Source organism: Hakea prostrata, chromosome 2 (genome assembly GCF_041222555.1).
Source record: "Hakea prostrata isolate BN-2017 chromosome 2, UWA_Hpros_2, whole genome shotgun sequence".
Taxonomy (NCBI): domain Eukaryota; kingdom Viridiplantae; phylum Streptophyta; class Magnoliopsida; order Proteales; family Proteaceae; genus Hakea; species Hakea prostrata.
Window position 1 is genome coordinate 46,698,021 of NC_142601.1, and position 27,603 is coordinate 46,725,623.

The following is a 27,603-nucleotide window of genomic DNA, read 5'->3' on the forward strand; positions in this document are numbered from 1 at the left end:
AAAGAAAGGAATAAAATGTAACGGCTTCTGTAAGTCTTGGTACTTATGTATACCCAAATGAGAGGGCATGAAGCGATACTGAAAAGTGGAAAGATATACTAGACTGATGATGGCCTCCTATAGAGAACACCTGGCCTTGAGCCAAGAGACTGATGCCACTTGTGTGGTTGAGACTGATGCCACTTGCGTGGTTGAGACTGAATGCCACTTGTATGGTTTAGACCGATGGTGCTCTCTCTACAGGTAGTGCTTAGGTCTAGTTTAATGAAAAAGGAAAAAGGAAAAGGAAAAGAAAAGGAAAAATGAACAGGAAAAGGGAAAAGAAAGAAAAGTTTGGAATGTATGATGTTATATGATTTTGATGTGGTGATGTGGTAATTGATGCATAATGAATTGCCTGACTTGCTTACATGGTTGTCTTTATTGCTTACTGGGCCACAAAGCTCATTATTGTAAATGTTGACAGGTACTCAGATTCATGATAAAGGCAAGGTGTTGCCATCTGTCAATGCCTTTAAAGTTGAAGATGTAATCTTATATTCATTTCGTTACGTTTGATGTTTGTATAACTGGATAATGAATGTATATATTTATTTGAGATTGTATGTATTGAACTAGACACTGTTGAAAGGTCAAATGTAAATATAACAGGACTTTAGACTGTGTACATATATATATATATATATATGTTTATGAGTCAAACTGTCAACTAGGTTGTTTGTTTGTTTTTGAAAATGTTTTGTCTAGCATTTTGTTTTTATTGGTTATAAAGAGATGTTAACGAAGAGGAGCTGTCACGTGCCCTAGTGGAATGTACATGATGTGGGCCCCACAAAGCTTGTGAAAACTGGGGTCGTGACAATTAGGGCGGGAATGGGCTTAGCTTGGCCTTATAGGGCTTAGGGCTAGGGACACTAATCCTTAGCCCTGAACTAAAGTCCATGTGTGATTGGGCTTAGATTATAACATATAGGTCTGGGCTTGGGATTGCAAAAGTCTGACCCAGCCCGACCTAGTTGCAACCCATAATTGCAATGTCAACGAACTTTTGGATTTGTGTCTATATAGGAGCTTACCTCATATACTGCCATTATAATGGATTTTTATGGCCAATTCCAAAACGTGACTCCTAGAAACTAATTGCATTTTAAGTATTTAAAATTCTTTTCAATTAGATAACATTGAACGAGATTAGCTTGCCTTTATAATGTGGGCCTGAGAAATGTAATACATAAGTGTCAATGCAGGGTTGGTTGAGTGGTAAGATCTATATTTTTCAATGGAGAGGTCGTGGGTCCGACCTTTATGGATGAAATTTATAATATTAAAAAAAACATTAGTTTCAAAAAAATAAAAAAAATGTAATTGTTATAAATAATGTTGATTGTGGATGTCCATCACCCTAAATATATAATACTTCAAATTGAAGATCTCAACCACTATAAGTATACAATTTTGGTGATTCACATTCCCATCTTAATTGAAGATTACAGTTATCTCAACACAATGTTGGCAGTCAATATTTACATTATATGTATATTTTATCTTGTGCGACAATTTATCTTTCTATATCAAGAACATGTTATTGTGTGCAAGAATCATATATTATATTTCTTTGCAAACTTTGATATTTTTTAATAAAAAAAAATACTACTTTTACTATAAATATATAATGTATTCAACTCAATGAAGAGTTTTGATTGATCTCCATCTATTTTCATCATTATTTCTAATATATTTTTGTAATTTTTTTTAACGGTAATACATAAGTGCTCTTCTCCATTTTCTTTTAATAGGTTTATTTCAATATCTCTCAATGAAGTTTTTACAAAAAAATGAGAATTTGTAGTTTTGTACCAACTTTTTTGTACAAGCCGTCATCACTGGGAGCGTTTAATAGCAAGAGCGTGCAAAAGAAGTAGTAGTGTTATAAGAAAATGATCATTGCGGTAAAATAAACTATTTGCCTAAAAGTGACGGAACGAGAAAGAGAAAGAAGAGTCTACTGCAACCTAGGTTCCCGCCTTCTTCAATCTCATTTTCACCCGTTTTTGCCAATCAGAATGAGTGATTAACCAGTCATCGTTGTGTGATTTTGTATTTATTTTTATTTTCTCATCTTCTTGATGGTAGACGAAGGAACGCTGAGCAGCAATTCAAGCAGGCGAAGGTAGTGTGAGTTCCAGTTACCCCACCTATTTCCTTTCTAACTATCTATCCATTGTTCTTAGGTTGCCAAAATCCAGTCTTTTTTTTTTTTTTTTTATACTTAAATGTTCTGCATTTAGGGCCAGTACTTAGAATTTAGACTGATTAAGAGCCCCCAATCCTCCTTCTTATTTCTGATACAAACATGGTTAACGTCAGTTTTCAATGTCTAAGGGAGACGTTATTTGTTCTTAGTCTTCTTGATTCGCTTACAAACTTGTTTTATTTTGTTGCAAGGGAAGCTTTCGCAGTTTTACTCCGTTCCTGGTTGAACCTTCTCTCTTTTGACCTAATGAAAATTCATTATTTATAGCTGGGAAAAGTAAAAGAGAGATGAGAACGGACAGCAAAGGCCATTCTCGATATCAGCAAGATGAACGCCTCTCACGCCAAACCTGATCCTAGTCTTTTTAGGGCAACCGGGAAAGCTAAGCGACCGTCGCGAGCCGGCTAGTCCGCCGGGGCTGTTCGCAATGGCGCTGCCGGGATTATAGCCGATTGGAAGTCTTACTGGACGGAAGGAAGGCTAGCGAAGAAAACTACAGGGTGTTCTCCGATCAGGGCTGTAGTCAAAAGGGCGTGGACGCCTGGTTTTCAGTTCTTTTGGTTTCACTCTCTAAACCCTTTTCCCGCAGTTGCCCTTTTTAGCGTAAAGCCTCCTTTTGTCCCTCCTCCTCCTCTTTATGGAAAAGGAAGGAAGTCTATAAAAACCCATCTCCTAGTTCATACGAGTTCTTTGTGTCGTCACTCTTTCTTTTTTTTTCTTTCCCGGGTCTGCGTGCATGAGTTATTATTGTAACTTGATGCAACTGTGCAATTATATTTACATCAGAGAAGCTTTTGAATTTCTATGCTTTCTTTCGGGTTCCTTCGGCTCTAATAACTTCTCTCATTGTATACTGCTAATCATTTTATTTATCACATTTGGTACTTTTCATCTAGGTCTGGTGCTTGATGGTGCTATTGAATCGAAGATAGTGGAGCTTGAAGAATTATACTTACTTCTATGAATTTCTCCATATAGTTAGCTGCCTGCTTGTCTTTGATAGTGGAGTTTGGAACGAGACCTTGAACTCAGACATGGTGAGTTAGGGTTCCCAGTGTATTTGCCTTTTGTTTTCTGGCATTGTGAGTTTCAATATTCACATTTTGGTTCTCAGGCACAGCCAGATATTCGGAAGTGGTTTATGAAACAACATGACAAGGGTAACGGCAATGCATCGAAGCCTGGGAAACCTGCTACGGAGAAGCTTTCTCCAGCTACCTCGCAAGCAGAGAAGAAATCTGTATACATACATTGCCCTTTCTTGCTGAAGTGATTTTCGTTATTCCTTTTGTGGTCAATGATCCTTAAATTGTGATTGCATTGTTGCATTTTATCACACTATCATACTATCATACTATCATAATATCTTAATATGATTATGATGCATATATGAAGTACAGATTCAGGTTTTGCTGTACAGTTTTTTTACTGGACCAAAATACCCTAACTTAGTATCAACAGTTAGATCTCTACAACTAAGACCCCCTTATCCCAAACCATACACCTCTTTCCAACTAGTTACCTCCCGTATTGTGAATATTTCATTTATGTATTTTTAAATATACAAAAAGAAGGTCTGCTTTTTTATTCTATGGATCAGAAATTCAGGCAATTAATTAATTTTTCTTGAAGGTTCTCTTAGTAGAAAGATGGCTGTAGCTTTCTATTTTTTAACAATTGAAGCAAATAATTATTATCTTATCAACTATCTTCCATTTTCCTTGTTTTAGGCCTAAACAGGATGCATAATCCCTTTGGGTTATTTTATTATTATTATTAATATTAATATTAATAATAATAATAATAATAATAATATTATTATTATTATTATTATTATTATTATTATTATTTATGTTTAAATATTTATATGACGTAGAAGCATTTTAATTGGTTTTTGTTGAAAAGGATCTGGTACAGGGAAGTGAAGAGGGATTGGGAAGAAGGAAAAAAAGCAAATATTTTTCCAGTGATACTGAGGAAGCAAGAGATAAGAAAGAGATGGAAACTACCCCAGCTAAAAGGAAGAGCCAAAAGGATGAGCTGCAATCTAAATCCCCAGCTACAAAGAAGATTCAGAAGGTAAAAGATGCTGATGATGATGACTTCATGATGGTTGGTGCAAGGAAAAGTTCTCCTGAGGCCACTCCTAATAAAAAGTTGAAGGGCGGGTCAGGGAGAGGAGTTGTTCATAAGCCTGTAGACACTAATGAAGATGATGAAAACGCCATGGATGATGAGGATATTGATACTCTTAAAACTGGTGGAAGGGGTGGTGGTGGAATAGGAGCAGCAACTGCTTCGGCTAGGGGAAGAGGAAGAGGTGGTGGGAGAGGTGGATTCATGAATTTTGGTGAAAGGAAAGATCCTCCACACAAAGGGGAAAAGGTGGGAACATTTCTGGATCATCTGAAACCTTATTACATAATAATTTGGTTCTGAAGCTTTTCTTTTCTTGTCATTTAGGAAGTCCCTGAAGGTGCTCCTGACTGTTTGGCAGGTCTAACCTTTGTGATCAGTGGTACTCTTGACAGGTATTGCATCTGAATGTTTAATAGGCTGTTCCTACTAAGAGTGGAGTACATGGAACTTTGGGAGCAAAATTCAGTAATTATATGTTATCAGTAGTTATTCTTTTCCATTACTGGTTTCTCTTGCATATTTTTAGTAATATTGTTCTGTAATTCCAGCTTGGAAAGGGAAGAGGCAGAAGATTTAATTAAACGTCATGGTGGTCGTGTTACTGGATCTGTCAGCAAGAAAACGGTCCTTTCACGCTTAAATCTTGTCTTTGGTTTGGTCTTGATTGATTGTGTTTATATGTTGTGACTTCTTCTGTTTTGCAGAGTTACCTTTTAGTTGATGAAGATATTGGAGGGCGAAAATCTTTGAAAGCCAAAGAGCTGCGGTTTGTCATCTCATAATTACCAGCATGGTTTCTTGCAGTTTATCACTATTCTTTTCTTATTTTTGTTTGTTTCTTGTATAGTACCCCGTTTTTGTCTGAAGACGGTTTATTTGATATGATCCATAAATCAAAGAGCGCAAAGGTTCCTGTACAAGAAGAAATTGGGAAGAGAACTGCAGATAAAACTGTCGGATCACAGCCAAAGCAAAGTCCTCAAAAACAAGTAAAGGGTATGCTCAAATTAACAATGAGATTGTTGTTGTTGTTTTTTTTTTATTTTTTTGGTGGGGGAGCTTAGGCTGTTTCTCTTGTTAGGTATTGACTGCATTTTACATGATTTCTGAATTATGAACTTCCTTTCGTCAACCATAAAATGGTGAGCTAAGATTAAGGATCAAGACTTAATATTTGACCGGTAGAAGCTGAGTTGCATAGAAACTGGAAACTAGTTAAACCTGAATGCTTGTCCCTGCCAACATTATGAGGTGGTTTGAAGGCTCAAATTTGATCACCTTTAATCTGATTTTCTGCATACAGCCTGTTTTTTGACCTTCTAAACACAAAACATGAAACATGTATGTCCCAAGTTTACTATTGTATGCTGAAATCCTAAATGCTTGATCACAAACTTACAAGTGTCTACTGGTCATATTACAAACACAAAGTTCAAATATAGTTAAAGTACAAGAACACCAACTTTCTGATGTAAACTGAATAAAGAAAGAAGGTAGTCAGCACTTTATTCCATTCAAAGTTTTCTGTGGGTCCATTCCACGAGGTACATACCTCTTAATATTTTGTAGCTGTTCCTGTGCATGTGCCATATATTTAACACATGACATGTTTTGGGCTAAGTTTTTCTGGTAGTCCATAACTACTCAACTTGTGTAACATATCCCAGTCTAGGAAAGGGCTCACCAAGAGTCAAGAGTGTAAGAACTAAGAAGTGGCCAGCACAAATGGCTGGGATGGATACTCAAAGACAAAGACAATATCCAAATGTACCCTGGTGCCCTCAAAAGATTGTCCACCAGCAAATCTAGTATATACCAGATGGTTCATACCCGACATATAATGTTGATCGCACATTCTCATAGCCACTGTCTGATGAAACCACAGATCTAGGGTTAGGGGCAAAACTGTAATTTTCCTAGAATGTGGCTGCCCAGCAAAGTAGTGGATGGGTTTTCTAGGGATTCCTTAATAATCCAAGCTTGCTGAATATGAAACTCAGATCTGAATTCTTTTGATGATTGAAGTTCAGATCTGAATTTTGAATTCTGTTTAGAGAGGTTTTGGCCGGTGTGCTTTTTGGGCTTTGTCTTGCTGGTTTATTGGTTCTGAACTGGGTTTCAGGGTTTCAGAAGAATGAAGGAAGTCTTGGGAAGTCTATTTTAGGGTTTTTGGATTTCTAAAAATTCTATTGAATTCCAAGGTTGAAGAAGACTTGCAGGAGTTTTCAGATTCGGGAAAATTCAGTAGAATAGGACAAATAACTTGGGGTTTGTCTTTTAGGGTTTGGTGCGACTATAGGAGAGGAGGAATGGGGTCAAGAGGGACTAGGGAGGTGGGTTTAACCAAGGCATGGTGCTGCTGGAATTGCAGAAACAAGGTAGGGAGAGGGAGACCTATGGCTGCTAGGGGATGGGGTAGGGTTAACAGAAACAGATGTGGAAGGGGGAGGGGGTATTTGTGACTGGGTTGGGGGTGTCTCTAGGGCTAGGCAAGATGGGAGGGGCTGGGGAATGCTACGGTGGAAAGGGGGAGGGTATTCTGGGGTTGCATCGGGGGGCGGGGGGAGTGGGGAGGAGGCTGCTCTCACTTGTGGGCTTGGGAATTGAATGCTTGACTGTTCGCAGGCTTTGATGATGCTTGAACTTAGCTGGGTTGATGAAGAAGAAGAAAGAACTTTCACAAAACACTCAACCATAAGGAGACCCTAGTCCTCAACTCAATTAATTCAATTAATCATCAAAACTAAGAAATAACATTGCGTAAGAGGTTATTTATAGCCTAAAATAATTGACTCTGACTCAACTTAGGAGATCCTTATTAGATAAGGATTCCATTACATATCAAACTGGGCTCTTATCACACTTAAGAAAAGGAATCAAATTACTACGGGATTCCAGCCCTTAGATTGAAATCTTATTGACATATTTTTAAGTTATCTTTTAAGCACATGCTAATTATATATCTTAGGACTGAAGCAAACAACTCAACTCAAAATAAAATACTCAAAACGAATCCTAACAAGACTCAAACTGACTTAACAAATTTTGATGTAAATTTTAACTTAAATGCAGGAGTAAATTAAGGGTTAAAATGCTCAAAATACCCCTATTGTAGAGTCTGGGCTTTTTGGAGGCTTCTTATATCCTTGTTGGGGGCCCAATTTTGGGTTTCCGCCAGGGGGTCTTTTTGTTCACATCATTGTCATGTAGAGGGGTTTCTATTATCTCAGGTGATTCATCCTAATGTTTAGATCCTCTAGTCTCTCCCAGACTAATTGCCTCCAAAGTGTCAGAAACACTACGTATATCCATTGTCTACCCAAATGCCTCATCATTAGTAGCTCTAGGTCTGTGCTTGCAATGATGTCAATTGGTGGTACATCCATCGCTATCTTCTTTCTGTGTTGCATGAATAACTGACTTCCTTTATGAATTTCTACGGCTCTATCTCTTGTTCTTGAAATATTTGGTCCTCCATTGTTGCTCAATGAATCTAGTATGGGATTAGATTTAGGTCCTCCAAAAACTAAGCCTTACATTTAGGTCCTCCAAAGTTACTGGTGTTAAAAATCTGTTAAGGGTCATTATAAGATGACCATTTTATTCTTACTGATAAGGAGCCCTAGTGAAAGTACAACAATGCCTTTGTTTTTGCCCATTACTAGTTGTGAAATACCAAAAAATGCTTTTTTATCCTTTCATTCAGCACTTTCTTCCCCAAGTTTATGTATGAAATATTGCAACTCCTATTGACTCCCAAAGCCACCGGTGACCGTGAACACTTTCTTCCCCAAGTCTATGTTTGATCCTGTATCTTTTTCAAAATTTATAGATTTAGGACAAATATCAGATATAGGGGAACAATGTCACTTTGGAAAGGGGAACTGTAATTTGCAACTAACGTGTACATGTAGACGTCTTTCCCCTGTCCGAGATTCTTCTTGCATGAGTAGAAGCTGAAGAAATTTTCGGAAGGAAGGATGACTGATTCAGATAAACATTTATCCTTAAGGCAAAAAATCTACGACTCCACAGCAACTCTCTATACAACAATTATTGAAGATATTTGTCGTATTATGTTTCCGTATATGGGAGATGATACACGTTTGATTCTCTGAAAGCTTCATGTCACTTTCATAGAGTCAACCAGTAAAAACCCGGGAATGCGAGGAGTTCAGGTCCTGAATTTATAGACCCGAAAGGAGATCGGTTGCTGAACATGGATGGAGAAAACCCTATTGAGAATTCTGAATTTTCAAACTGGTCGAGTTCATGGAATTTTTACATCACAAGCCTACCTTGTCTTGGTTTTCATGAAACTTAGACATGTCACACATTTTGGTCTGTTTCAACTGAGTTCTTTTTCTATGGCAAATGAAGATGGAAGGGATACACCTGCAATATGGTGGTGAGACTAGAGCAGAAAAATCGATGTTCTCATCTAGAAGAGATTCAGGTTCCATAGTACTGAATGGTAGAACTGTAAGTGTTGCTATGCTTGCTTCTATTATTTTAAAAGTTATGTGGGACTTACTTTTAGGGTTTGTCATTAGAACTTTCATGAGTCCCCCCCCCCCCCCCCCCCCCAAAAAAAAAAAAAAAAAAAAAACCAAAAGAAAAAGATACTTTTGTGGACTGATATCTATTTGATCTTTTTTCCTTGTTATCTTCTTGCTGAAGTTGATGGTAACCCTAATAAAGTAACAGGAAGCTTGTATTCTTGCCTTTAACATTCAGAGGTTTGTTGTAGTCACATGCTGATGTTGCACTGGAGGTTTTTCCCAAATCCCAAACCCAAACCTTTTATGATGTGTGCATGTGGTTTCTTCAGATAAAGTCAACTCTTCAGCAAAAATGGCTGCTCCAAAAGCACCAGCTACTGGTTATTCTCCTGCTAAGAAGAAGGATCTACGTACTTCACAATGTTCATTACCTTGGACAGAGAAATACAGACCCAAGACTCCAAATGACATTGTTGGCAATCAATCCCTTGTATGTGCTATAATATCTGGTGCTTAGTTGCATGTTCCTTGACCTGTTGTCCATCTTTTGGAGGAAAAAATTTCATAACTTTATATTATGGTGATTATAGGTTAAGCAGCTCCATGGCTGGCTGGTTAATTGGAATGAAATTTTTTCTGATGGTGGTCAAAAGGGAAAGGGGAAAAAGCAAAATGATAGTGGATTTAAAAAGGCTGTTCTTCTAAGTGGAACACCTGGTATTGGAAAGACTACATCAGCAAAGTTGGTTAGCCAAATGCTTGGCTTTCAAATCATGGAGGTGGTGTATTTTCACTATGGAATGTTGTTTTAATGCTGCAAACTTCGCTCATTACCATGATTACGTACCAAACTGGTTCTCTCGTTTCGTTTCCTATTTCTGTTATTTAGGTCAATGCCAGTGATAATCGTGGAAAAGCTGACTCCAAAATAACTAAAGGAATTGGTGGAAGCACTGCAAATTCTGTGAAGGTGTTTGTCAGCAATAAAGCGATGTGTGTTGAAAAGAGTGATTGGTTGGTCTTACTTGATAAGAACTCTTAACTGATACATAAGAAAGTTATATGATCTTTTTCTTTAGCATTCCTTCTGATTTTCGTTGCAGGTCAAAACATTCTAAAACTGTGCTGATAATGGATGAAGTGGATGGAATGTCTGCTGGTGATAGAGGTGGAGTGGCTGATCTCATTCTTAGCATCAAAAGTTCCAAAATTCCAATAATCTGTATCTGTAATGACAGATACAGTCAAAAGCTGAAAAGTCTTGTTAACCACTGTTTGCTTCTGAGCTTCAGAAAACCTACAAAACAACAGGTTCATTTCTACGATTTAACTGTATGTATTGTTAAACAGTGGAGTTAGAATAATATTATACTGTAGCTTGGTCAGCAAGATTTTGCAAGATATTCATGGATCTTATGTTGATTAACAGTCTTGTGGTTATTTTAGGAAAGATATATGGGGGACATATTTGGTTTTATTTGCTTTTAGATTTTAGATTGCTAGGAAGAAGATCTAAATTGATTGTAACTTGTTTAGGGAACTTTTCCTATTATTTGGTTTCAGAATATGTGGTACTCTGTGAATATATCAGAATATAACTTTCCTTATTTTGTAATATGCTGAGAGATCATCCCAGATCTATAAATAAAGTAACTTAAGGAGAGCTGGAGTATCCTGCGCAACTCTCCCTCTTCCCAATTCTCTTCACTTCTTTCTCTTCTACCTTGCTTTCTTTTCTTTGATCTTCCTATGGTTGTCTGGTTATAGAATTCAGATTTCTAACATGGTATCAGAACAGGTGTAATAAGCACTTGTTTCTCTTTGTGATTGCCGGTTTGAGAGTAATTTAGCGCTTCTGGTTTGAACTGGAAGAACAAAGAATTCATGTTCTAAATTGTATGGGTTAATACAACAATGATGATGACCAGGATTGCTCGATGGTTACACATTCTGGTTTTCTATGGTGTGTCATTCTAAAATCTTAATTGTGAGGTTATCTCTGTCAATCCAAAAATTAGGGTTTTGTCAAATTTGATCAAGGGGCTGCAGATGTTGTTCTTGTTCCAGTTCTGCCCTCCACTTTTCAATCTGCCAGAGTGCTATTGCCTATTGTCAAACATTCGGTGGTGTAATTCCCAAGCTCTTTTGGGTTAAAAAATCTGAAGTAGCCAACTCCTTAGGTTCTTTTGGTTCTATCAGTTGAACAAATTATAGGGTTTTGATTGCTTCAGCATACTCTGTTTTAGATCTGATCCTGGAGCCTTAGCTAGACTTGGACTGGTTTTTGAGATTTCTGCCTTGGTAAAGAATCACACGGCTGAAGAATCTGATGTTGATACTTTCAGAATCAATCTGCTGATCCTTTCTGAAAGAAAACCCTGCAGTCCTGTCTCTTTGCAGCCTGATTCTCTCCTTTTTGCAGGATCTCTTTATTCTTTGTGGGGGGGGGGGGACTGCAGTGCTGATTCTTGGGTTTCTTTTCTCTCTTGCTTTGCCTCTGGTTCACACTGCAGATGAGACCTCTTTTTCTCTTTTTTTTGATTCCGTGAATTCTGTGATTAGGTTACTCTTTGTATCTTCTATTTTATTATTTCCCCTTATGGTACATGCTTTATTCTATTTACCTTAATATATTTTAGGTTACCGCATTACCCCTTCCACTCATACATTACCATCTCTTTATTTATTTTGGTATTCATCCTTCTGAAAATTACATTTCTGCCATCTCTACTTTTTTTTGTTGGTCTGACACTTACTCGAACTTCAGCTTATTTACAGATTTGCCATTCTTTTTCTATATTTACCACTAACTCCTTGAAAAGTTTGGTTTATTACAATAGTACTGTTATTTCCTTAAGTTGGGCTAATTTGCTCTGATTTTGTGAGCCCATGAGTTAGCAAAGTGGGGATCCTCCTTATAAACCGACGACTCCAATACTCCTTCAGTGCTTTGCAATTTTATTAATCCAGTCTGAATTTCAGTGTTGGGTACGAGGCCTTTAAATAGCCTTTTACATAGAAGGAATGACACTTGGTCTCAAACTAATTAACTAACTTGGACTCTAATTAGGGAATCCAATTTGGATTGGGAATTCTCTTTACAACTTGGCCACTAATTAACAACTCGACGACTACTCAACTACTACTCATGCTTTTGACATAAAAAACCCTTTGGTAACTCTGAGGACTTCAATCCAAATTAAGAGTAAATATGGAGTCCTTAAAATAAGGAAATTAAAGTGGACTCAAATTGTGGGATTCCAACCTAATTGGGAATTTCACCTAAACAAGGACTCTCAAATATCTTGCAAAAAGTAGTCAGAAAATGAAATAAAAGTGGATCTACTGTCCAAACAACACATTAGACTTAATGAGCCCCCCCAGCTTGACACACCCGAAATTTTCCAAAATGACTAAAATACCCTTGGACAGAATTCGGCCAGCCCTTAGTACGCTAATTGGGCTTAGTTCTAGGGTCCATTTTTTATGGGTTTTTTTGTGTGTGTGTGTGTGGGGGGGGGTGGTTACATCACAAGGATCCATGTAACCGATCCCATTGAGTTGGGAAAAGGCTTCCTGCTTCTGTTGTAGGCACTGAAAAATAATTTCGGGTGCCATGTTCAACCGTTGATGAAGGTGAAATAGAAGAGACGGCATTGCACATATAATTAGGGTTTGAAGGATGAAACGGAGGGGTGTGTGATGTAACCTCATGTGAATGAGGGCCAATTCTTCCATGATCATTTAATGGATCCAAATCGAATGGGGTGGATAGGTTTAGTTTAGGGAAAAAGGTTAGGTTAGGGCCATATGATTAGAAGTTGCACTCTTAAATGATGGTTAGAGCATCAAGGGTACTTAGCCTTGAATCGCCTTAGAGATATTGGGTTAATATTTTAGAGGGGCGGAACTTGGGTTTGCAGGTGTCAGAGGTGGCTGATAATTTGTGAGCAGTGTAGGTAATAATATAGGGATATGATCCCTCAAATTATCAGAGGTGGCTGATAATTTGTGAGCAGTGTAGGTAATAATAATATAGGGATATGATCCCTCAAACTTGGAAAATATGAGGGTTTTTGTTTTTGGGCTTTTAGGGAGTTCCGAAGGTCAGGAAAACATTAGTGTCTTGATATTGACTGGTTAGAATGGGGTCAAACTAGGATCTAAACTCACTAGGGTTTGGGGGGGGGGGATGATGGGCTTAAAGTGATGTAAGTGTAACCATATTCTAGGGTTAGGGTTTTGTGATTGTTTCCCCAGAATTGGGGGTAGCCCAGAATCCTTTCCTCTTGAGACCAGAAAATAGTTAACAAATCTCGCAATGAGATGGATACAATTGCTAAATTTGGGTTTTGGATTAATATGGGTTGGGTTGGGGAGGTTAGGGTTTCAACAACTCTTGACAGGTTAGTTTTGTGATGGATCAGAGGAGTAACAAATCCCTGCGGGGAGGTTTTGAGATAGGCAGGGTTTTAACAAATCCCTATTGGATGGGTTTGAAGTAACTAGGGTTCTTGGAATCTCGGTAGGTTTTTTGGGCACTCTCTTGATCTCTTCTTTTTTGTTTCCTCTTACTTTCTTCTTTTTTTCCTTCTGGTTTCAGATCTGCCGCAAGAAAGAAGGGAAGAGGGGGGGGGGGCAAATTGAAGAAGGGGAGGGTGGGGTTGCTGCAGGGGTAGGGGAAGAGCTTAGGGGAGATCATAGGGTTGGGAGGGGGATGTTAGGGCTACCGCAGGGTTGGGAGAGGGGAGGGGGGAGGTTGCGCAAAAAAGAGGAAGGGTGGGGGAGGCTGTTGTGTAAGACAGGTGGAAAGGAAGGGGGTTGGGCTGCTTTACTTGTGTAATGAAGCTGCTGGCCTGTTGAATTGATGCTGAAGATTGGAAGAAGATGCTGGAAACTCTGAAGAACTACTTTCAAAACCAACCATGGCCCTCCCAAGAAGACCACGATCCAATTCCCTCAAATTCAGACTTCTATTCAATTCAAAGTGAGTTTATAATGAGATGAATTGGCTATTTTATAGCCTTTCAGTTGGAGGGAAGGACTTACACTCTAACTGGGAAATAAAGACCGACTTAACTTGCATAGAATGATAGAATACCTAATTATCCAAAAGGAATCTTAATTTAAAATAGATTCCTAACAGCACTCCAACTGTAACTAGGACTCCCTTAACTGACTCAAACAAGGAAACAAAATCAGATTTGGACTCACAAAAATTAAACAAAAATTCTGGACTAAACTAATTAAGTGGGGAAAATGACCAAATTTCCCCTGGGGGTTTCAGCCAGCCCCTAGTTGCGCCACTTGGGTTGGGCCTTGGGATCCAATTTAGGGTTTCGGCCAAGGGAGGGAACTGTGCTTACATCATTAAGTGTGGGATAGATAGATTGTTGTAGATCTGACTTCAAATTTTGGGTGTCTTGGGACATCTGAAACTTCAAGAATAATTTTTTTTGGGGTGGGGGGTGGGGGAAGTTGATACAAAAGGGGAATGGAGTGCAGGCTTTCAAATACCTGGATAGGGAGCCTTGTAGAGCTTTGGAATGGGTTCTTGAAGGCTTTGTATTCAGTCATAATATGGATCTGGCTTGACTTCACCGAGTCTTAGTGTTTTCCAGTCTTGTACCTTATGAAGTTGAATAAAACATTGTTGCACCAGCAACATTCACAGAGGAGTCAAACTGAGAACACTTCATTGATAATCTGAATTCTTGCCTTACCTGTTGGGTGGAAGGGCTTATTCATACATAATAAACTGGAGATCTAATATGAATAGAACTGTTGATAAAGTTCAAACTGAAAATAGAAACTAGTTGAGTTAGAGTAGGAAAAGGAAATATAAATACCTAGTAAAATATGTCCTTATATTACTAATTCAAATGTTACTAAAATACCCCTCAGATTGGGCAGAATTACAAATTCGCCACTGAGATTAGTCAGATTACTAATACTGAAGAATTTAAAAAGACATCCAAGTAGGGAAAATCAATAATGACTTGAAGTGCTGCTGGGCAGCAAGCCTTGGGGCTTTGCCTGGGCTTCTAAGGGCAAGGCAGCAAATCTGAGGGCCTAGATTTCTGCATCAGGGTGCTTCATGCATCCAGTAAATCTTAAGAGGAAAAGTCCATAAGATATTTGGTTGGGGTAGATTAGGATGTGGAGATTTGTCCCATTGTTGGTTCTTAGAATCGTAGTTATGCTTGTCCAATTGAGTTGAAAACTTTGGTAGGATTTTTTGCCTTTCTGCGGTTCCTGGGTTTGTAGAAGACCATCTTGGGAGGTGGATGTATACTGTTGATATATTATCCTCAACTTGTGCATGTAGCTTTTGTTTCTTTATTTGTATGCTGAACATACTTAAAGGAATGGTTTGATATTTTTCCTCTTCAACTCATATTCATGTCCTGTTTAATTGCCATCAAGTTCCTTGTAAACTTGGAATGACTGACAAAGTAGATTTACATGATAGATGGCAAAGAGATTACTGCAAATTGCGAATCAGGAAGGGCTTCAAGTGAATGAGGTAGAACTTTGACCAGTCTTTCTTGCAAGCACTTGCACACACAATTGAATCTGTCAGATTTATTACCCTTGACACAGAAGCCTGTAATTCAAACTTCAATCTATTTAGTAACCTACCAAACACTTGCTAGTTTCATACTAGAAAAAAGAATGAGAAACTTGGTTTCAAAACCCAATTCGATCAACCAAAGGACAAGGTTAATTCCCCCCCCCCCTAATTTGCATGTCAGATTTCGGGGGGGGGGAGCATACAATCACAGTAAAATTTTGGCATATACTGAGATCTCATTGAGATACCAAGATATTTACTAGTATACTTTCTCATCTCAGAATCTCAAAAGATGAGATATCACTGAGATCTTGATTGGGAGTCTTAATCTATGTTCAGAAGACCATTTTAAGAAGTGTTTAATAATTGTCTTTGCTTCTGTGGTATTTTCACCATGGGTAGGATGATAAGGCATCTGGTGAGCTGTTTGTATTTGCCTTCATCTAGTCCAACAGTGAAGGGCGGGCCTGGCGCAATGGTGGAGTCTCTCCATTGTGCGCTGGAGGTCGCGGGTTCGAATCAGCCTCTCTGCAAAAAAAAAGAAAAAAGCAGGGGTACGGCTGCCTAGTAAGTCCCTTCCCCAGACCTCACAGTGTGGGAGCTTCGGCACTGGGTACGCCTTATCTAGTCCAACAGTCCACCTTCCGTGGAAGACTTTGTTGTGACCTTGTTGGTGACTAACATAGCATTGCCATTTGTATGGTATGGAGGAGACAGATCATCAGTATCCTTTGCAAGTTGCTATACTTTTGTAATCAATTCTAATTAGTTATGTTGTTTTGCAAAATGTATTAGACTGCACTGGAGGAACTTGCAGAGAGAGTTAATGGAGATATGCGTATGGCATTGAATCAGTTGCAGTATATGAGCCTTTCAATGACAGTGATCAAATATGATGACATAAGACAACGCCTTCTGAGTAGTATGAAGGATGAAGATATATCCCCTTTTACTGCTGTTGATAAGTATGCCATTTTGTTCATCTCTTCCCCTGTAAAAACTATGCTATATTTATCTTTATCTGTTCATGCTGTTAATAAGTATGCTTGCTTATCCATTCCCTCCCCTAATGAATATTTTATATCTTGTCTTTGCCTCTCTTCCTGTACTGCTGTTTCCTTTTTTGGCTTTCTTTTGTGGGTGTTATATAAGTTCACTAACTGATGCAGCACAAGGTCATGCACAAATTTAGACGTAGTTTGAGAACTCAGTAGGCCAAATTACTGATTTGAACTGGGATCTTGCTGAGTTGGTGCACTTACTTATTGGAAACTCTGTTGATGGTTTCCATGGATTTTTGACCTAGTTTGGGTCTAAAATTTGGTAATACAGCTTTTTTTGGGCTATTTAGACACAATGACACTTTCAAGATTTGTGACAACACAGTCCACAGACTGCAAGTTTGTAGGGCTATGATGTGCTAAAATACCCTGTTCTACACATAATTTAGCGATGGGAAGCAATTAAATCATAGAATTGATGAAGCAATTAAATCATAGAATTGATGTAAACAACTTAAATAATCATTAGAGTTGTAGAAGTTTAAAATACATCAACCTCAAGAAAGATATCATCTATTATTTTGTTCTGAGATTCTCACTTGAGTCTGTTCTCAGTTATACATCAAATATTAGAGTTATTTACATGATCCCCCTAGTTTTGCAATGAAACACATGAGAACCCCCCAGGGTTGCCAATTTTACAAATAGGCCCCCGCGTTGGACACTGTTAAGGACCGTTAACACTTAGTCATTGAAATTGAAAATATTTTTTAATATGACCAAAATGCCACCTAATGTGTTAAAATGTCTAAAATACCTCTTTACATCCTATTCTCAAGTTTGAACCACACTCAAAGAGTAGGGTGAAGGGGGAATCCCTTCACCCATCTTCATTGGTTAACTTGGGGCAAGAGTAGCTATCGAGCTAGGATAACAGGCTGGGCCAACCTTCCTTTATTCTAGTCTTTGAGAGGGAAAATTCTTGTCTGTTCCAGAAGTTGCAGATAATGGAAGGCTTAAATACCAAAAACTACGAGGCATGATCTACTAATAGTATATTTGACTGAGAATGAAGGTTATGTTTTTCATTTTTGTATATATAGATAGATAGGACTGACTCTTCATTGATTCCTTTCAAATCCAGTCAATTCCTTTATTTTTTCGGAGGAATACATTTCAGAGACCTCAATCCAAATCTGTTATCAATCCATGACGCACTACTTCCTCTCCTGCCTCAGAACTTTTATCTGCTAGCCCGTCAGTAAGAGAGAAGATAAGACTATGAATGGAAATCCCAAATATGAAAGGGATCTTGCAACTGATTTTTAAATCTCATTTGGTTTGCTTTATTCCCCTTAATCAGTGGATGAAAAACTGTAACATGGGGAACAGAAAATGAGTCAATTTTGTTTTAGAAAGTAGATTAGATTCAGTTGATCTAGATGCTGCAACGGGTTCTGAGATTTGAGGGAACTTATTTTTAAATCTCATTTGATCAGTTTTTCCCTAATTAGTGAACGAAAAACCCTAAAATCCAAGTTCAAGAGCTTCAGAACTATCAAACCGTAATATCCAAGTTTGAACCATAAGAGGAGGTGGTGGTGGGTGGTTTCTGTTGGGGCCCCTGGCCCTACATGGCATGAGTAAACTTGATGCAAATTTGAAGACCTAGATCCACAAGAAGCACAAATCCAAGTAGTTGCCATAGTAGTTTTATCTGAAAGTCATTTAATTGGATCAATTCGACCAGTGGTTCAGTTTAAGTCATGGTTCTCTTGGTTCAGTTCTGTTTCAATTTAAGATATGGGTCTGAGATTAAGTTGTTAGATTGTAATTAGGATTCCCACATCCTTCAATGATTGGTCAGAAGGGTTCTCTTATTTTAATTCAAATGTACATGTCCAATTGTAATTTGGAGCATGAGGACTTAAGTATATGTAAAATTCATTGTTGAAAGCTTAGTGACAAATTGATCATATTGCTTGGGTCATGGCCTTGTTGAAATCTTTCTGCCTGGTTCAGAATGATTCATCTTATTTTCTTTGCATGGTATTCTTGGCACCATCTCAGAACATAGTTGTCAAGGTGTCACTTAAGCGTCTGGGCGGTTTCTTGGATTTTGCTTCATTAGCATATTCCCTTGATTGGCATTGCTGAGTTGGTTCTATGTTGGTTCTATACGTGTAGTTTATCAATGTTCTATTGCCCGTGCAAGGGTCAATCTGGCACGAAGAGATGTGTCAATAGAGGAATTTGCTTGCTAATTTTGTCATTATGTATTTGTGCAAGGGTTCTACTTTATCTGAATTGTTACTAACCTTGTGGAGTCCCCTCAGCTCTTTCTTGCAAATGCTTGTAGGCTATTTGGGTTCAATGCGGGGAGGTTGAGAATGGATGAGAGGGTTGACCTCAGCATGAGCGATCCTGACTTAGTTCCTCTTCTCATTCAGGTTCTCTTCAAGTTGCTTCTAATTTTTGTGCTTATCATTTCGATATTGTTATTGTTCAAAATTTGACAGCTATGCAGGCACTAATGATTAATGCAATTCATTAAAGTATGAAGCATTATCTAGTATACATACTATAGGGGGACATTAAATTTTAGATTATTAAGCTTAAGTGGAAAGTTATTGCGCAAGGAACCCTGGAACATGCACAATGAGAAAGGAGCCACGAAATCCTTTTCACTATTAAAGATTTATATGGTTAGATGCTTTTGAAGATTTGATCCATAGATTTGATGTGGATTTGGAGCACATGTAAAAGCTCCAATTGAGTTGGCCTAGAAAAAATGGATCGATTTCCTTATGTTCCCCCTAGTCTCCACTGGATCCAGTTGATGCCAACATTCTCTAAGGTATGGATTTAATGTTGGTTTAGGTTATTTGTTGAATGTCTTCCAAGATGCTAAAAATCTTGTCCTTTCTGAGACTTTGGGAATATTTTGTTTCTTTTAAGTTTAATTTAGTTGTCTTCTGTGAGATTGTGAGTTACGTAGTTTTGACGACTATACTGACTGGTTTTATGTTATGAGTTTTAGTTGTATTCCAGTTTTGATTATCTTCTTGTAGTTTGAGTTTTACCCAGTTGTCTTTCACTTTATCTCTGTACCTTTGACATGCTTAGGTGTGAAGATTTTTTTTTTTTGGGGGGGGGGGGGGAAGGGGTTCTATATATGCATATTATTCTTGATTATTGTATCAATAAGCAGGTATATAAATCTTTGGAACGGGCATATCTATATTTGATAGAAATGTGTTTTGCGGATGTTGTGATATGCCTTGAATTTAAGTGCAGCAGGCCCCAACTTTGCTGAAAGAAGTTGATGTGCTGAATTAATGAAGTAGGGCAGCCATCAGTCCTTGCTTTTTTTGTTAATTGAGATAGAGACAAAATGTTTGAATCTCACATAATATAAAAGTTTCTGAAATAATGAAACTCCGGAGGAGTAGAGTCATATGGTTGGCATCACCTACCATCTTGTACACATTAGGTAGCTGTACCCTTGCCTACTATTAGGAAATGAAGAGATTCTTTATTTTGAATTCGGCACCAAGTCATCAACTCTTTGGTCACACGGATGGAGAAATCATGGAGCTACATCCCATATATTTTGTATATAATAGGATGGAAGGGGCTCTTTGAAACATCATCAGTTTGGCACTCTTGTGATATTTCAGACACATTGTATTTGTAAGAATATAAGGGTGTAATAGAGTGTGAGAGTTACTGTATTCTCCATTTGTCTCATTAGTGAAAGTTGTCTGCTATTTTCACTCCTGGATGTAGGACAAAAGATGAATCACGTAGATCTCTTTAGTTCTTGTGTGCATTCCATATTGCGTCATTCTCTTGTGCTTTCAAGATCTCCAGATAGTGGGGGTTTCTGCTCCATCCTGGTGCTATCCATAACAGACTCGAGCCTGCTGAATGCTGGCACCGCATCAATGATGAAATCACGGATCTAGGGTTAAGGGCAATGTTGTAACTTCCCTAGAATGTGGCTGCCCAGGAGTTTTCAGCAAATGTATGGTAGATTTTCTGGGATTTCTTCAACTGTCTGGGTCTGCTGATTATGAAACTCAGATCTGAACTTTGTTGAAAGATGAAATTCAGATTTGAGTTCCAAGTCCAAGTGCTCCTGGGATTAGGTAGGTTAGGGTTTTTGGGAAATAGGCTGCTGGTTCTGCGGATTAGTACTACTGTTGTGATGCTGTAGTCCAGAAACTGTCTAGAGGTGTAGGACTGAGTTGGGGTTGTTGAAAAATTTCTGCAATTTCTGCAGGTTCTTCATGAAGAAGATGAGTTGCAGGTTTTTTCGGAAGTCCAGACACAGGGCAAACTTGGGTAAAGTAAAGTTAGGACTGTGTTCTAGGCTTAAGGGCGACCAGAAGGGAAGGGAAAAGGGTTCAGTTGGGGATGGGAATGTGGTTTTCCTATTAGGGTTAGGACTGACAACGTGGGGAAGAAGAAAGAGATGGGGGAAGGCAACTGCTGCCAGGGGAAGGGTTGGGGCTTGACCAGGATTGAAGGGGAAGGGGTGAAAGGTGTATGCGATGGGGTTGGGAGGGTTCTCAAGGCTTAAAACAGAGGGAATGGAGGAGGGGAGGTCGCAGACAGAGACGGGAAGGGGTAGGGGGAGGGGCTGAACTTACTTGGGAGGCTTGAAACTTGAAGAGGCTGCTGTACTTGCGTGGAGAGGGAGAATGCTTGATGCTTGTGGATAATGCTGAATTGAAGAAGATAACAATTATTTGAAATCCCTTGACACCTGTCAAGGCCCACCCGCACAGGAGACCCTGACTCAAACTCTCAATTCATCAATTCATCCAAAACTGAAATTGAATTACAAAGAAAGGCTATTTGTAGCCTGACAAGTGGATTCTGACTCAACTTAGGATGATTCTGACTCAACTTAGGATATCCTCTTCTGACAAGGACTCCTTTACAACTAATTTTGGACTCTTGAATTTAAAAGAAATAACTTAACTAAATAAGATAGGAAATCATATCCTAACTCAATTGGACGCTTCAAATTTGACTCACAAGTGAACTTATCCGGAACAAATCCAAAGTATACTCAAACTTTGACCAAGTCAAACATAAAAAAATAAAAGACTATAATTTGTAAATGGCTGACCCAACTTAAAACCTAAGAGCTGGTCCAGAACCCTTGGATCAAGGGGAATCTTTCCAGACCCATATTGATCCCCAAAGGGGCTGGAAAATGACTAGAATAGCCTTGGGGGTATTTGGCCAGCATGGTTTGGCCCCCTGGGATCTGGATTTTGGGCCCCAAAATTGGGGGGGGAGGGGTCCTTGTGTTCCATCAATCTAATACAGGACTTGTCCCTGGATTTTGAGTTGTATTATCTGTTTGACCATGTCAAGTTTGTTAAGAAAAAGAATTTCATTGTTGAGATAAAAAGAGGTCCTTTTTTTGGGGGGTGGGGGGGGTGGTTGGGGGTTGTGGGGTTGATTGTGGATGGGTAGAAATTGGAGGTAGACCATCTCTTTGGGAGACAAGATAAATTTGCAGTCATGCTGACCACAACTTCCCAAGTAAGAAACAAATTATATATCTGACAATCTAGTTTATACTTCTTTTATTATAATGGAGGTTTTTTGCTTTTATTAAATGGCAGGAAAACTATCTCAATTACCGACCTAGTTCTGCTGGCAAGGATGACAATGGTGTCAAACGAATGAACTTGTTGGCACGTGCTGCTGAGTCTATTGGGGATGGGGATATAATAAATGTGCAGATTCGAAGATATCGACAATGGCAACTCTTTCAAACTGGTTCTCTTGCATCTTGCATAATTCCGTATGCGCTCTAGTTTCACCTCACAAAGATCACACTTTCTGATGCTGTTTTCTTCTCTATACAACAGAATTTAACTCATTGCTCGTGTCTTTGACAGTGCTGCTTTGTTGCATGGGCAGAGGGAGATACTTCAGCAGGTAATGGAGTAGCTTTGATTTTGGAATAAGTGCTAAGTCGGGCTACTTTGATGCAGGTTATTTCTGAATTGATTTTGTATTTGATGAAAATGTCCTTAGCAGACTTGACTTTTGCAGGGAGAAAGGAATTTCAATAGATTTGGTGGTTGGTTGGGGAAGAACTCAACAATGGGCAAAAATTTGAGGCTTTTAGAGGATGTGCGTGTTCATTTTCTTGCTTCTCGTGACTCTAGTTCAGATAGGTATGCAGATTGTGTGGCAAGAAGCTGCCTCTTGTTAAGCTTTTTGTTGTGTCCATGCATAATTTCCAAAATACTTCAACCTCCCCTGGGTCCCTTTTCCCTATTTTCGTTCCATCTCTTATGAAAGAAATGGAGGAGGTACCTATCAAATATGCGCAGAGCCATTCCATTTACTGCAAGCCTTATTTAAGGCAGATAAGATTAATCTTGACTGTTGGAAGTGTAGACAACTCCAGGTTATCTACATGGTAAGTCTACTGCAGATCTCAAACATGAGTTGCCGTAGACTGGATTTCTTTTTCAAGCAAGCCTTGTTGTGCCACACTTAGGAGAGTTATGATTAATCAAGACCGTTGAGCTTATGGGTTTTCTATGTATTAAATTCCATAGGAGATCTCTAACATGAAATTTCGTGGATTTTCGTCGATTTATTCAGCCATGAAACCTGTGTTGCCACTGGAATGGTTGGATAGTTTAGGAATCCACTGTATTGTTTTTTTTATCCAGTTTTAAAGTCAGATTTGATCATATGGCCAACAGTTATGTAACCTTTCCTAGATATCCAAATATTGACCCAAAATGATCACTTTATGTTGTCACATAGTGTAAATTGTTTGTATCTGAAAGGTAACCCATGAATCAAGGATGACAGGGAAACATGTTGTCAAAATTTTATTGCGAGTACACTGTTAGCCAATAGATGCATAGGTCCTATGGTGCAGACATGTTAAATGGTCAACGAACCCCCTAATGTGATCATGATCATAGTTAGGTTTTTGTGTATTGGAGCATTATCATCATAAACAGCCAGTGTTGACTAAGCTGCAATATGGCAGATATTTGATCATGACCTTGCAGCGATTTTTCTGTCTGATGTTATAACTTATTCTAGCATTAAATGTCACAGGGATACTTTGCGACTTGATTACTTCAACCTTATGATGAAACGTTTAACTGATCCACTTCGCACACTTCCTAAGGTTTAAAGCTCCTCTGATCTCATCATATTTATATTAAGTCAAAAGTGTCCACTTGTAAGCAGAGGCAATGATTGGTATCATACTCTTTTATGTTAAAACGTTTCCAGGATGAGGCGGTGCAGAAGGTTGTTGAGTTCATGGATAGTTACTCTTTAAGTCAGGAGGATTTTGATACAATAATGGAATTGTCAAAGTTCCAGGTATTGTTCTCTCCTTAAATTATTAATCTAACCATCTAAGGAGCTGTTTTATCACCCTCAAATGATTTTTGTGTCCTGTGTTACTTAGGGGCATCCAAATCCTCTGGAGGGCATACAAGCAGCTGTGAAAACTGCACTGACAAAGGCTTACAAAGCAGGAATCAGTTCACGTGTGGTACGTGCAGCAGATTTGATCACACTGCCTGGAATGAAAAAGGCTCCAAAGAAACGGATAGCAGCTATGTTAGAGCCAGTGGAAGTTGGTTTAGCAGAAGAGAATGAAGACGCAATGGCAGAAAGTGAAGAAGAGAATTCTTCGGATGCAGAAGAAACAGGTGAGCATTTTTCTGAATTTATTCTTCAGTCTATTTCAGATTTGTCATTCTTGGTCTCCGCATCAAAAGACTTAATTATTGAATACAAATATAAACTCAGCCTTATCCCAACTTAACAAGTTGCTGCGTGGACCCAAACAAGTAATAGATAGGAAAACATGGTTTTAACCCAAAAATGGAACATTAATGGAGCAAAGCAAGAGAGAGATTCGAAAAATATATGGGATATATACAAAGGAAAAATGGACAAAAGATAGTAAGTGAAAAGAGGAACAGCCCAGCATGTAAGTTGACTCAGCTAGATGGTGTCAGCAGCATGGATCTTTGTCCTCTAGTAGGCTGTCTGAGATCATATTTGGAATGAGACCCAGACTAGGCATGTCATTCCTCACCATTTCGCATATGGTCATTTTAGGTCTGCTCCTAGCTCTTTAGCTTCCTCAATAGGATAGGATAATGTTCCTCTTCCTCATTGGTGCGTCACTAGGCCTTTAGTGAATATGGACATACCACTTTAGATGATTCTCCAGAGTTTGTTAATCAGTGTACCTAAGTACCCTGTTGTAAGTTCGTCCCATATTTTGTCCCTTTTTTTTAACCATACTTCTGCTCTAACATGCTAATCTCTGCTAGACAAGCTTATCATGTGCACGTCTGAAAAGCACTATGGGCACTCCTCTCCTCTTTGTCCTACTCACTTTCATTCTATGTGAAACATCATCATATTTAAGATTGAACCTAAATATCTGAAGCAGTCACTTTGTGCTATTTCTCTTTCCTCAATTTGCCATGTCTGTATCTATCATCAGTGTTTGAAATTACACGTCTTTCTTCTTCATTTTACTAATCTGGAATCCTCTTGTTTCCTTTGTTGACCTCCAAAACAATATCATTAAAGTCTCTTTCTACTCAGACTGATGGTTGCAGGGTTGCAGGAGAAGCAACAGTTCTGCTAAAGGTTTCTATCGCATTGACAGGGACTTCATTGTTGACTTCCAAGGCCCCTGGAAAGAAGAATAAATAAGATTAGAGGGAGAAAATAGCATTGTTCCGGCCAAGTTTCGTCTTGAGCCTTTATTTCTTTCATTCTCTTTGTTGTTTTCCTTAGTGCCTTGCTGGCTTTGGTGGGCTCTTGTCTGTGCCTCTCTCTTGTATTCTCTCGGATCCCCTTTTCTTTCCTTTGGTTACTGAATTCTTTATTCACCCAGAAAAAAAAATCCTTAGCAAAGATCGTATACTACGGGACTTCATCTTGAATGCACTTAGTTAGATCATCCATGATAAGTGCAATAAGGTAAGGACTTGAGGCTAAACCTGATATAACCTACTCCTAATTGGGAATTCCTCACCTCCCACAGATCTGACATTGGTCACCGCATCCTTGAAAAGTAAATCCCACGACCTCCTAAAGTTGCATAATGCTAAATTGGTTCTTATTGAGATATGATTACATAGCATGACTAATTAGTTTTGAACCATTATTTTTGCAAATCAGGACCATAATACTTTTTCTCCATTCATTGTGACATTTTCCTTGTGCTTGAATTCTGTTAAACAACTCACTTGAAAACTAAATCCCATGACCTCCTAAAGTTTTCCAGACTTCCATTCATCTTAGTGTATGGCAGAAAAAATCATTTTTTGCTTAAATTATTACATCGCATTTAGGCCTTGGTGCAGTGGTTGGTGGACTACAGTTGTAGCCTGCGGTCAAGGTTTCAAAGCAGCCTCTCAGCAAGAATTGCTGGGGTAAAGGCTGTTTATGAAAATTGCCTCCTTGGATGCTGCTTGTGCGGAGCCTTCGGCTCCATGTTCACCCTAAATAGAATGTGCAATATCCTGTTTTTGCTGTAATGACTTCTTTTGTGATGTTCAAATGGCATTTTCCACATTTCAAGTGGATGTGAGTTTACCAGTTGCCGAACAACGTTACTTAACAGTCTCATTATTTATTGTGTCAGATGATACTGCTAATGTTGAGAAGAAGCTGCAGTTTGATCTCCAGAGTAACGATCACAAAGGTGTGTACTATTCATATTCTCTGTTCCGGTGGGATGTGCTCCTTAATTGGAATTTGGTTTCAAATATGTGCTTGGGTGGCCTGGTTAATCTTCACGTAATAATCTTGCCAGGGATTCAAGTACAGCTGGACCTGAGAAACAAGGCAGGTTCTGATGCAAAGAAGGTATCAGCAAGCAAATCAAAAGGAGGCTCTAAACCAACAGAACAGAAAAGGGGACAAAGTTCAGGAAGCAGTGCAAAGAGGAAGAGATGAAAGCACGGGCAGACTGTGTACTCTGCATTGTGCATTATGCTTGATAGACTTTCTTAAATTTTGGATTATATCCGACCAGTGTAAGTATGCAGTTTCCTCCTTAAAGCTTTATCACCCTTTTTCCTAGTGTTACCAGCTGAGCTTGCAACCACTGCAATCTATAGATATTCTGTGTCATATTTTGTATGTAATGTTTAGTGAGCGCCAAAAGCCTAGCTTGGAATCCTTTTGCAAAACGCGGAATTCATGAGGATCTATTCAACGATATCTTTCTGCACTCGAAGTCAATGATATCTTTCTGCATTATCCACCCCAAACCCGAAGCCAGCTTGAAGTACTAGTTAGGTGACTACCCTCTTCTGGGGGATATTGCTGGTGGGGTGCTGTGTAATTAATGCGCAACACCTGCAGTGAACGGTCAAGATTGATTCTCAACCGAAATTTCAATCTCGATCGTTCGTAGCATTGAAGTAGAGCCCCTTTTGGGCAGGGGAGAACTACAGATATCTCAAAGCTGATTTGCTACAGTATCGACAATTCCACCCAAAGGTGGTGACTGACTTCTACAGCACATTCTTGTACAATGCTCAAAAGGTTCAAAAGGTTCTAGAGCCGAGTAGCAGGGGCTACGTACAATTTGTTGCAAGCCCAAACAGGGTTTTTTGTGTGGTCAAAGTGAGCCCAAACAGGGTTTAGGCACGCGTGAATGCAACTGTTGATTGAATACCTTTCTGTGGTGTAAAACCATGTTTATTAATTTAGTTTGATTATTTTATTGGACAATGTAAAATCATTTTTGCATTCTATTAGTAATTGAACGGATTTGAATAGTAATTAGACAAATTTTGGTTATTCATTTACGCCCTTACTAGAGAGGACTAGACTTGGGGTTGTCTGTCTGTCCTTAACCGGGCGCCGTCAAAGAAAAGAAATGTGAAGAAAATTGAGATCAGATAAAGAACATGTACAGTGATCCATGGGCCTAGATGTGAACCTGGGTTTGGGGTGTCTGATAAGATTGTTTTAAATATAGAGTTCGATTTGGGCCCTTGGTTGATAGTAGCATGGAACGAAGTTTCGCCGGGTTCGCTACCCGGCGAATCTCAGCGATATTCCCCCCCCATATAGAAAATTTCG

General features: G+C 38.8%; 1 protein-coding gene across 7 annotated transcripts; it reads left to right on the forward strand.

Annotated features, from left to right (window-relative positions):
• Positions 1-1,885: 1,885 nt before the first annotated feature.
• On the forward strand, positions 1,886-27,393 carry RFC1 (replication factor C1). 7 transcript variants are annotated; one of them, XR_016171651.1, is made up of 24 exons: positions 1,887-2,170; positions 3,151-3,291; positions 3,369-3,494; positions 4,160-4,639; positions 4,718-4,785; positions 4,942-5,017; positions 5,098-5,159; positions 5,241-5,389; positions 9,225-9,385; positions 9,486-9,674; positions 9,785-9,909; positions 9,999-10,206; positions 15,368-15,421; positions 16,265-16,434; positions 18,830-18,920; positions 22,116-22,297; positions 22,395-22,434; positions 22,552-22,676; positions 23,584-23,656; positions 23,764-23,856; positions 23,945-24,191; positions 26,153-26,212; positions 26,324-26,546; positions 26,665-27,393. XR_016171651.1 is itself a non-coding variant. In XM_089144743.1 (24 exons), the coding sequence occupies exons 3-24, from the start codon at positions 3,289-3,291 to the stop codon at positions 26,464-26,466; spliced, it is 2,925 nt and encodes a 974-aa protein (XP_089000869.1). In that variant the 5' UTR covers positions 1,887-2,170; positions 2,451-2,814; positions 3,151-3,288; the 3' UTR covers positions 26,467-26,571. The 7 variants fall into 7 exon arrangements, 6 of the variants coding, with proteins under 6 accessions (XP_089000872.1, XP_089000869.1, XP_089000870.1 ...); XM_089144743.1 differs by lacking the exon at positions 26,665-27,393 and adding an exon at positions 2,451-2,814 and having other exon boundaries at positions 26,324-26,571; XM_089144744.1 differs by lacking the exon at positions 26,665-27,393 and having other exon boundaries at positions 1,887-2,016; positions 2,134-2,170; positions 2,451-3,291; positions 26,324-26,571.
• The last annotated feature ends 210 nt before the right edge of the window (positions 27,394-27,603 follow it).

Bases quoted from the DNA above. Each gene is read 5' to 3' on its own strand.
- RFC1 (XM_089144742.1), top strand. The intron at 4,786-4,941 runs GTATTGCATCTG...CTGTAATTCCAG, and splicing joins ATCAGTGGTACTCTTGACAG to CTTGGAAAGGGAAGAGGCAG. The intron at 10,207-15,367 runs GTTCATTTCTAC...TTTACATGATAG, and splicing joins GAAAACCTACAAAACAACAG to ATGGCAAAGAGATTACTGCA.